General features: G+C 30.6%; 3 protein-coding genes across 4 annotated transcripts in view; 1 reads left to right on the forward strand and 2 right to left on the reverse strand.

Moving 5' to 3' along the window:
- LOC108757320 overlaps window positions 1–617 on the reverse strand; it is a 2,237-nt gene extending 1,620 nt beyond the window's left edge. The window contains exons 1-2 of the mRNA XM_018501808.1: window positions 586–617; window positions 391–486 (exon numbers count right to left, since the gene is read on the reverse strand). Of these exons, the coding sequence (XP_018357310.1) occupies window positions 391–432 (42 nt within the window). The 5' untranslated portion in view covers window positions 433–486; window positions 586–617. The remainder of the gene's footprint in view (window positions 1–390; window positions 487–585) is intronic.
- A 754-nt stretch (window positions 618–1,371) lies between these two features.
- Window positions 1,372–7,775, reverse strand: LOC108745338 (GON-4-like protein). 2 transcript variants are annotated; one of them, XM_018481445.1, is made up of 15 exons: window positions 7,239–7,775; window positions 6,852–7,142; window positions 6,447–6,718; window positions 6,167–6,342; window positions 5,865–6,061; window positions 5,469–5,783; window positions 5,208–5,400; window positions 5,012–5,131; window positions 4,199–4,840; window positions 3,972–4,128; window positions 3,345–3,900; window positions 2,803–3,031; window positions 2,119–2,707; window positions 1,819–2,003; window positions 1,372–1,474 (listed from the first exon to the last, which is right to left on the reverse strand). In XM_018481445.1, exons 1-15 carry the CDS (start codon window positions 7,676–7,678, stop codon window positions 1,424–1,426), a joined length of 4,413 nt encoding a protein of 1,470 aa, XP_018336947.1. In that variant the 5' UTR covers window positions 7,679–7,775; the 3' UTR covers window positions 1,372–1,423. The 2 variants fall into 2 exon arrangements, with proteins under 2 accessions (XP_018336947.1, XP_018336946.1); XM_018481444.1 differs by having other exon boundaries at window positions 1,372–1,490.
- A 435-nt stretch (window positions 7,776–8,210) lies between these two features.
- The window catches only part of LOC108757296 (protein HIRA homolog), a 4,234-nt gene continuing 1,149 nt past the window's right edge, over window positions 8,211–11,295 (forward strand). The window contains exons 1-8 of the mRNA XM_018501769.1: window positions 8,211–8,429; window positions 8,511–8,573; window positions 8,708–8,818; window positions 8,898–9,493; window positions 9,591–9,872; window positions 10,020–10,279; window positions 10,380–10,932; window positions 11,002–11,191. Of these exons, the coding sequence (XP_018357271.1) occupies window positions 8,393–8,429; window positions 8,511–8,573; window positions 8,708–8,818; window positions 8,898–9,493; window positions 9,591–9,872; window positions 10,020–10,279; window positions 10,380–10,932; window positions 11,002–11,191 (2,092 nt within the window). The 5' untranslated portion in view covers window positions 8,211–8,392. The remainder of the gene's footprint in view (window positions 8,430–8,510; window positions 8,574–8,707; window positions 8,819–8,897; window positions 9,494–9,590; window positions 9,873–10,019; window positions 10,280–10,379; window positions 10,933–11,001; window positions 11,192–11,295) is intronic.

Below are 11,295 nucleotides of genomic sequence, written 5' to 3' on the forward strand. Positions count from 1 at the left end.
TGAGCCGGCATTGGTTATTAGTGTGTATTTTAATACTATTTATTCAAAGTGAATATTAAATGTATACGTTTCGACCTACAGTCAAGGTAATACAATTACATAATAGTAGCGCATACGAGTATAAATTAATAACATAAAAAGCGAGAAAAAATGTTGGTGATGTCCGAGTTAATCTTATATGTAATTTTATTAATATATCTTTTTGTACTGAAGAGAACCTTGACCGTAGGTCGAAACGTATACGTTTAATATTCACTTTGAATAAATGGTATTAAAATACACACTAATAACTAGTGTCGGCTCAAATTGGTATTTTATTTATTATTTTTTAGAACTATATAATTTACAATATTATTGTGTTATGTCATAGCTCTATAATAAATTACATACCACATTAGATTTTGTAATTTTTCGGACTGAATCTTGCGACATAGTTTCACTTATAGATGTAATTGTTTTTTTTTCTTTTTTTCAAATTTGATATTTCTGCATAAAATTTGTAAATATAATTTATAATTGCAAACTTAAATAATGTATATATAAACTACTTACTTTTAGGTTAAATAAGGTTATATTAAAAATTACCTATATATTTTCTCTCTGTCTCTCTCTTTCTTTCTCTCTTATATTATCATATATATAAGGCGAATAGAAATTTATATTTCTAACAAGTTCAAAGTAAATTTTATAAATGTTACAGCAAAAAATGTTACAAAGAAAAACTGTACAAAGACTAATCATAACGTAACTAATAACCGAAAGGAGATTCAGTTAGGGAATTCCGCACAAAAAGAAATCATATATTGTAGAATATACAGTTTCTGATAGGTTGAAATTTTTTTATTCTCTGTTCTCTATTCCCTGTTCCTTTTATACTTAATGGGTGCATTTAGTGCTACAACCGTTCAGGCGCTCACTGAAAGATAGTGGGTGCATCCAGAATGTCAATCGCTCAGTGAGCTCTTTCATTGATTGGTCTATATTTTAGGATCTAAAGGAATATGCCAATCAGATGAAAGAACTTGTCGATACATTATCAAATCTCTCTCTCTCTCCTCTCAACGAATAAATATATAGAGTTGGAACGAATGTTTGATATTACTTCATTTTTGTTTGTTTTTAAAAAATTCGACAATTATTCACGTAAATTTAAAAAACATAATAATCTTTCGAAGAGATTTAAGATTTGAAACTCTTTTAATTTAAATTTCGATTTTTAACAAAATTACAGCTGCTTGAATTTTGAAGTTCGTGCTACGAACTTTTTATCTATGACATTTTCTTGTATTAAAATATTTTAAATGCAAAAAAATTTAATGCAAATAACAAAGTTTATGCTGTACAAGTAGTAGGCTCAATCAACTCTTTTGATACTTTTATTATAATACAAATTACAGATTTCATTATATACACATATATACATTTACATCATTTTCTGAAGTAAAGAAAGCAAAGTTTGGCATCTCTCTTTCACCTACAATAAGGAATATCTTTATATATATATGTGTGCGTACGTGTATGTGTGGTGTGTAAAAATGTACAGGGTGTCCCAAAATTCGCGCATTCGGAGTACAGGACATGATAGTTTATGCTAAAATAAACAACTTTTTCCTTTTGCAAAATTGCATCTAACAAGTAGTTTTTGCAGGAGAGCAGGTTACAGTTAAGAAATAAGCGCAAAAATTATTTATCAGACAAAATTTTGCTAAAGAAAAAAGTTGTTTGTTTTAACATATAAAGTATCACGTTCTATACTCTGAATGCGCAAATTTTGGGACATCCTGTATATACATATATTAAAAATAAATAGAATATTACTTGATCAACAGTACGATTTTCTAATTTTTCACTAATCAGTAGGAATGAACTTTCAGAATATTCCTTTTTGATATTTTGTAGCAAAATCATATCTTCCTGACGTGTCCATGGTTTATCATTAGTTAAATCAGATTTCGATGACATATTTTCCGTTGCTGTTGTAAGCACTGTTTCTATATTTTTATCTATTAAACATAAAAAATATTATTATACAAAATTAAAAAAGATACATTATTTGAGTGTTATATCATAATTGTTATTATTCAAATTTTATGAATATAATTCACAGATAAGACTTACTTGAATTAAAACCAATATTATTGCTTATATTTGAAGAAATTTGTGTTTTTGCAATTACTTCAGTACTTGACAAATTATCTTGCATTGATAATTGTGTACAGCAACTATTTTCAGTTTCCGTAAATTCATTTGCTTTTTCATGCCTTGTAATATCAGGTTCATTTTGCTCTAATAAAACATCACTTTCTTCAATCTTTTTTTCTCGTTTATTCTTACACTGGGATATACGCATTCTTTTATCTGCAACTGCATGATCTACAGTCCCTATTCTTTTTAAAATTTTTCTTTGATCTGTTTTGAGTGTAAATTTGACATTTCTTTTTGACTTTGTTATTGCCTTTTCATTATCTTCATTATCTTTTATTGGCGAGTATTTTGTAGCGCACTGTTTTTTACAAAGATCCTCGTGATTAGAATTATTCTTTGATGATTTCCGTTTTTTAGAAGAAATTGATGGAATGGCTTTATCAGCAATTTTTAATGATATTCGTGCAATATTTTCTAATTTTTCCCGATCCTCTCCGGCAAATGTAATTTTTGCAGGTCGTAATCCTTCAGGTGTTTGAAGATAAATTCTTCCATTAAGAAACTATTAAAAGAAGAGAAACAAATAGAATGAATATTCATATTAAGGGAAACAAATATAAAAGTTATGTATTTAATATTGTTATATATGATGCATACTCGTATACCACAGGAAACACAATGTTCAGAATTATTTTTCGAACTTGCTTCATCAATATTATGACAATCACATTTACAATTCTCCCCACCATATGGATCCTCTTGATATGTTGCTGTTGGTAATTCTATATTTTCATATAACTCTGATGCATTTTCCATGTAAGTTATGTTTTTATCATAAGGTCCTAATGGACATGTCATATTTTCAAACATATGAGGTGCAAACAAACTAAAAATATCAAACACAATTCTATTAATTATTAGGATTTCATAATTTATAAATAATATAAAAATATGATACGAAATTGTATCGTATACGTATAATGTATCTTTTATATGAATTAATTCTTAATTATATGTCACTTTCAGATATTTTTTTTATTTATTACACGTTGCAAAATAAAGTCTAAACGATTTAAATAATATGATTTTGTTCTTGTTTTACACATTAGATTTATAGCCTAAAGAATTGATATACAATTAAGAATCACCGTATATAATACATGCACATTTACTTTTCACTTATATAAAAAAATTATTACCTTTCGGGAGGTTTTGCGGTAGGTAGAATTTGTAAGAACAAATCCATAACAAGTGGATGACCTTTAAAAACAGTATTCATAACGGCATAAACATTTTCTAAAGTTGTGTGTGGATCAGACGAAAGTTGTGTAATTGCCTGCATCATCTTTGCTATCCGTGATGGTTGCTTAGCAAAATATATTTGAGCAACATGAACAAAATCGTTCATTTTTTGTAACATCATATATTCTGCAGATTTACCAATTATTGCAGCTTGATGTGGTTTTAAAAATAATACAAAGTCCGTGAATACTTCTGGATAATTTTGTAATTTTTTACAGATTTCTTGATATAATTGGATTGTTAGTATATCTTTTTTAATTGCATTATCTTCTATCTGTTTGTTTGTTGGAAAATCCTCAGATCCATCAATTATTGATGGGTCAGTAACTGTATGGTTAATACTGTCTAATTTTTCACTATAATCCAAAAATAACTTTATCACAGCCTTAAACGTTTCTGGATCATTGGATTCTAATATCAAGTGTAGTTTCTGAAGATATGACGCTGCAAATTCTATATAAAGGAAGATATAAATTAAAAATAAATTTGATATATTTTATAATACAATCACTTCATTAACTTACTTGCTTCACGTTCTTCTTCGGTCAATGGATTTTCAGCTTTTAATAATCTTTTAATAATTTCTAATTCTCTAGTTTGTTTAGCCTTTTTCCTACTTACCGAATCTTTTATTATTGTACTACTGGCTAACATTAATTCTGCTATTTCTTCTTCATTATCCTAAGTGAAAAAAATGTATTTGAATAAATATATTACTCAACTTTTTTTTTTAAAGTAAAATAGAACTCACAACTTTTGATGTGGAACAATGTTCATCAATATTCTTATCTGCAGCATCCTTTTCTTTAGATTTTAAGGTATTGCAATTAAATGAGTTTTTTGAACCTAAAGCTTGTGCCATCAATTTCATATTTTGGGCACTTTTTGTTTTTGCTAATCGTGGAGTGGTCTTTCGTATTTGTGGTGATATTTGCGGAGATTCTTTGGACATTTTTGAACTTCTAGTTAATACAGTATTTAATTTTATATTATTTTTATTTAATGATTTATCTGTTTGTATTGGCTCTACATCTGAAGTATTTGCTTTTGAAGAGCAAGAATTTGTATGTCCTTTATGTACCGCTGTTTTTCTTTTATATGTTTCCGTGTTTTGTATACTATTATCAACTATCTTTTTATCTTCGCTATTGAATTTGCAACTTTTTTTAGTAGAATTATCTATTTTAGACGGAGCTTTGGGATTTAAAGTTGCAGGTAATATCTTTGGTAACATATTTACAATTGGATTTCGTAAAAGATGGTTATTAGGGATACTAGGATAAAATGATTTCATTATTGCGTTCATATTAATCCCTTCTTTAGCAAGAGAAAGATTACTATAAGAGTCAAATATATATCTACTTTTTGCCAAATCATTTTTATGCTCTTTCTGCTGTAATAATAAATAAGAAATTAATATTTATAATAATTAAATATTAATAGATTGGGACAGGTTAAATTGCAGGTATGTTACATGTGTAATTTAATATGTAAATACAACACGACACAATAAATTATTGCTTTCTTCTATTAAATATAAATATAGTGCAATTGTTATACTTACAAGATATGTTTGCCATTTTAGAGGTAAAAGTTCTATTGATTGATCCTTTGGAGCTTTCAGCGGAAATTCAGATGTTACGTAATGTACTATTTTAGGAGCGCAACTTTTTTCAAAATAATGCTGTAATAAATTTTGTTTAATTGTATTTATGATATAAATCTCAAAAATATTTTTACAGTACAAATATTTAATATACCTTGATTGGATTTTCATCTTTAGAAGCACGTCTTTTATAAATATGATGCAATAATCCTTGTGCATCTCTACATGGTAATAGATAATGGATAATAAGTTGAACTGCATCAAACAACTGCATTTTTTTTGTATGAAATTTTTTTGATTTAGAAGAAACAAATGGTAAGAACTGCTCTATGCCCAATGCAATTAAACTGGAAATGCAATATACCAAAATAAGATAAAATAAAATGTTTTAACACATAAATTTGAATATACTTACGTTTCCTCCGCTTTTGAATATGCAGGTTTCTTGTATTTAACTCCATTTCTGAAAGGTATCGACGGTAGAAGATGTGGATACATAAGAGCCTTACTTTCAACAAATAATTTCTCTAATTCAGGAAGAAATTGTTCGATATATTTATATTTATTTACACAATATATTTTAGATTTAGCAGTTTCATTAGTTACATTCTTTTTGAAGTTTGCATAAAACTTAGTGTCATTAAACTTGTTTTCCCAAGTTGATACCAATTTTAAAGCTGCTTCCAAATTTTTTACATTAAATGCAGATTTCGGTCCATTATTCAAATATCTAACAAGTATGATATTTTTTATCAGAATTTATGATTTGATTGATTTACTATATCTCTGATGTCATATTATATAATCATACCTTAAACTATTCAAGTTCTGTTTACATACTTTTGCCAATAAATGATATTCTGGATGCATGTAAGTCATAACAAAATGCTGTGCCATTAATTGTATGTGTTGTTGGAATTGTGTTGCTAATAGAAGACGTTCATAGTCCATCAATTTTGGCAGTTCAGATTCAGCAAGTACTGGTAAAAGATGTGCTACAGAGGAATTCTGAAAGCATAAAAAGTGCAAGTATAAATTATTACAGTTTTTATTGAACTATATTACATTTGCATAAATTTACATTTATGTCCTACGTGGTATAATTTTTCTTACCATAGCATCATTCTCAATTGGTGGGGTCGTATTATCTAGAACTTTCTTTTTTCTTGATACTTCTTGTTCTTGTGTCGAGAACATAGGAGTTAATTCAAGTAATTCTGCAATCAAATCATATTGCTCCTTACGAGGAACTTCTACTGCTCTATCTGTTCTAAGCTCTTCCTTGTCCCCTAATATTTGTTAAAGTTGGATATAATTTTTATGTGCAAAATATATCAAGAAAGTGAAATATAATACAGATATAAATATTATATCATTTTATGAGAATACATACATAAATCTGTTTCATCCTCCAAGATATTATATTCTGGATCTGCATCTGGATCATCTTCTATGGCTGGTTCTTGTGTCAAAGGTTGCGTAAATTCTTTTAAAAAGTTATCCCAATCTTCATCAAGTTCACAATCCCAATCGTCAGTCATATCAGCAGTTATATCAGGTGGTATAAATGCTTGCTCTATTTCCTCCAAAGAAGTTTCGCTTAAAGATAACTTAGAGCGCGTTCTTTGGCCAATACTCTCTTCTTCTGTTGTAATAGGTGGGACACTTAAAAATAATATTTATTAGTTATTTATAAAATAAATTAATGATATTTTAAGATATCTTATGCAAGCAAAAAATGTTAAAAGCTCTCACAGTACAATCAAATATAATAAAAATAGATATTTTTCACACATACGCAGGTATTTTAAAAATTCCTTCAGAATCATACAGTATATGCGATGACATTTGTTGTTGAGAAGCTATATCCTTACTATTTGTTGATATTGATAATTGTGACTCAATATCATTACTTCCTATAATTTCTACTTCTCTATCATCATCACTCTGTTTATCATGTTCAGGATTATATTCTTCATCAGAAGAATCTTCTGGTAGCTCTTCCTGAATTAAAGCTTGTACTTCAGAGGAAGTTTTTTGTGCTGTAGTGATAGGCCATAGTATATCAACTTTGGCAGCTGCTAATTTTCTATAAAAAATAAAATTATATAAACTGCAAATAATCATTACTATACATATAAAGAAAAACATTAAAATTACAATCTTAAAAGTACACGACACATACTTAGCTTTAGCTCGTGTGAGTTTAGGACCAATATTAATATCATTTTCAGTATCTTGAAGCCATTTTTGTACCATTGTCATTAAATGTTCGTAGGGGATTACGTGTTTCAAAATGTTTTTGACATTAGTGGCGGTTAAATTAGTTTTGGCAGCTTTAGCATCAAGTTGTCTCTCAATTTCTTCTTCCATTTCGTTAAGTACCGATGCTTCTTCAACAGCTTCTCTCTTATGTTTACTAGACGGTTCATAATTATCCACTTCGGATATATCGATTTGTAAGTCTGCATTTTCAGAATCAGTTGAGTTTTCACTATTGACGTCGTTGAAGTCAAAGTTAATTGAAAAAGAAAGATTGCATTTCTTGGGTGAGTCGGTAAAGGAAACGGAGGATGTCAATACGTTAAAGTCATTTTGCACAGGCTTATTTGTTGATTCCTCCATTTTAATGAAAATAATTTGTATTAAATTTACAATTGATTATAAATACCGGCTTTATTTTTTTGAAAAACGTTACTATTTCAATCGTGCAACAACAAGCAATCTCCATAACCATTTCCGACTCTTGTCAGAATTGTCATTAAGGTGCATTTTCACGAGCTGTTCGAAACTGATCGTTTCAGCGACAAAAAAGATCACGTGATAACTTTTGTCGCAAAACTAAAAGTTCGGATCTACAAGTTAAAAGGTGTTTTAAGTCTTAAGTCGTAAGAAATTGACTAATTACAAAATTTATTAAAAATAAAATCTATTACAGATAAAATCTATTATAAATTTTATATCTATTATAGATTTTAATCTATTATAGATTTTATATATAGAAATCTATTATAGATAAAAATCTCTTGTAGATTCGGGATAAACAACAAGGATGAAACGGTATATGGAGGCACTTGGGTAACATTTCCGAACGTAACCCAATATTAAACAAAGGTAAAGTTGGATGAAGTTTCTGAACGCAGCCCAGACTAATTTAATGTCATGGGGTATATTTTGTATATATACGACTGTATAAGGTTATGTCTTATATCTCGTGCGAATTTTTAAATTGTGCCGGGGACACTTCTTTATTAGCCCTAATATGTAACAAGATTTAAAGATTACTTATTGAATTAGCCTCAAAGATTACTTATCACGTAGCCTCGAACGACAATAAAAATGAAACTGGTCAAGCCAAATTGGGTTACTCACGATGGTTTGTGATATTTTCTGCTATTGTATGACATCTCGAAAAGTTATAATTTTAATGAATAATTTAATGTTTATTTTTTGTCAGGATACCCAATATTTTCTATCGATATACATCCCAATGGAAAAAGGTTTGCTACTGGTGGTCAAGGTATACTTATTTGTACATCTTACGTTTCAATGAAGATATATATTAAATTGGAGTAACACATATTAGAAATACTAATAAAATAGTAATATTTAAAATTTTATTTTTATACTTATTATTGTATATATTTGAATTAGGTGGTGATTCAGGAAGAGTTGTTATATGGAATATGGAACCGGTAGTCAATGAGACTGCTGAATTAGACTCTAATGTTCCAAAGATGCTGTGCCAATTAGACAATCATCTTGGTAATTTAATTGATTAATTTTGTTTATGTTATTAACTTATTGATATAAAATATATATATATTTTTTAACTTTTATTTAGCATGCGTGAATTGCGTACGATGGAGCAATAGTGGATTGTTGGCATCAGGTGGTGTAGATAAGCTTATTATGATTTGGAGATTATCTGGATCGGGAGGAAGCTCTATTTTTGGTGGAAAAGCCAGTGTCGAAACTTGGAGATGTATTGCAACGTTACGCTCACACGAAGCTGATGTACTTGATCTTGCGTGGGCACCACATAGTCCATGGTTGGCTTCTGCCTCGGTGGATAACAGTGTTATAGTATGGGATGCATCCAAGTTTCCTGCAGTAGTTGCAGTATTAAAAGGTCATACAGGTTTTGTAAAAGGAATTACTTGGGATCCTGTGGGGAAATATTTAGCATCTCAGTCTGATGACAAAACATTGAGGGTATGGCATACTACGGATTGGACGGAAGCAGCTTTAATATCTGAGCCGTTCGACGAATGTGGTGGCACAACTCATGTTCTAAGACTTTCCTGGAGTCCAGATGGTCAGTATTTAGTATCTGCCCATGCTATGAATGGAGGAGGACCTACAGCTCAAATAATTGAAAGAGATGGATGGACACAGGATAAAGATTTTGTTGGGCATAGGAAGGCTGTAACTTGTGTTGTAAGCATTGGACATATTTCTTTTTTCTTTTTTTTTTCTAATACTAAGAAGACTTTTAATCGAAATTACTATATTGAACACTTGTACAATATTTTAGAGATTTAATGGCAATATTCTACAGAAGAAACAACCAGGTTCTTCTAAGCCACAACAGTATTGTTGTGTTGCAATAGGATCACGAGATCGTTCTCTATCTGTGTGGTTAACATCCTTAAAAAGACCTTTGGTCGTAATACACGAATTGTTTACACATTCTGTATTAGATGCTAGTTGGTCACCATGTGGTCTTCGTCTTGCCGCATGTTCTTGGGATGGAACAGCTGTATTTATTGAATTTACTCAACAGGAATTAGGGCAGCCTCTTGATCCTGCTGAACAAGTAATTATATATATATTTGCATGATGTAACACACATACACATATATGTATGTATTTGTGCATGCGCGCGCGCGCGCGTGTGTGTACGCTACATGTGCAACTTATTGCCTTCGTATATCTTATAAAATCAATTATTTTTTACTTACAGAGTAGTCTACATGAACGATTGTATGGTAAACCGTTGGTTCAAGGAGGTTGTATGGTAATGGAAGCACCAGAACTTCTCAATTTGAAACAACCGGCATCGAATCAATCTTTTCAAGTATCATCCGCTCCTAGCATTCCCCCTGTCACTAACACTGTGACTACTCCAGTTAAGGGACCTATTAATAAACAAATTGAAACGAGGACTTCAGATGGGAAAAGAAGAATTACTCCTATGTTTATTCCACCGCCAGCAGATACAACGTAAGTTAAAATATATAAATTTTATTTCTATTTATATATTTATGTCTGGATTTGATATTGAAATATCTTAACGTAACGTTTTTTTTTAATCAATTTTCAGGGATACAAATATCAGTGGTAGTTTAGGCACACCGACGTTTACCAGTAAAGTACAAACGAAAAGTTCGATTGTGATAGAAAAACGTAACGATGTTGTTGCACCCAATGTTACTTCGTCGTCCAAATCAGTTGCTGCCAACGCCCCAGAATCCTCCCTTACATTGAAACGCAAGGAACAAACAACACCAAAGATACACCATTCGTCGCCGAATAAAAAGCCTAAATTCGTATCTGATAGGAGCGTAGGTCAGATGTTACTGCCTCCATTGAAACCGTCCAGCTCATTGTCCCAACAGGCGGGTCATTACGCTGTGACTGTCACTAACAGTCATGGCTTGGCTCATTTGCAAGTATTTAAAGGCACAGATTCTGAACCGACATGGGATCTCTATTTAGGCTATATGGCCGTGGCATTAGCGGCATCACCGGCTGTGATAGCCTTGGGTTTGGAAGATGGGAGTCTTCACACATTTCATCCTGCAAAAGGATGTCGATCAGCACCACCATTAGCGCCACCAGCACCTTTGGCAAAAGTTCACGCTGTTGGAAACGCGGTAATTTGTCATCGATTTGATGCATCATATGTGTTTATGTTTATTTATAATTATAAAAAAATGTAATAGGTGATGGTAATATCGAGTTGTGGTGCGCTTCGCGTATGGGAAATAGGAAATACATGCAGAATGATCGTTTCAACTTCAGCTGCTCATTTAGCAGCGCCTGGAGCGTCCCTGTTGTCATGCACTTTATATAACGGAATGCCTCATGTAGCATTTACTAATGCACGAGCGTATATGTATCATAAGGATATGGGTATAGCAAAATCTTATCATTTTTCATTTTTCATTTATATATGATTATATAACGATTATATACATACATTGTATACAGGGACATGGCTGTTAATTGGAGACAGT

The sequence above is a fragment of the Trachymyrmex septentrionalis genome, unplaced genomic scaffold (assembly GCF_001594115.1).
Source record: "Trachymyrmex septentrionalis isolate Tsep2-gDNA-1 unplaced genomic scaffold, Tsep1.0 scaffold137, whole genome shotgun sequence".
Classification (NCBI taxonomy): domain Eukaryota; kingdom Metazoa; phylum Arthropoda; class Insecta; order Hymenoptera; family Formicidae; genus Trachymyrmex; species Trachymyrmex septentrionalis.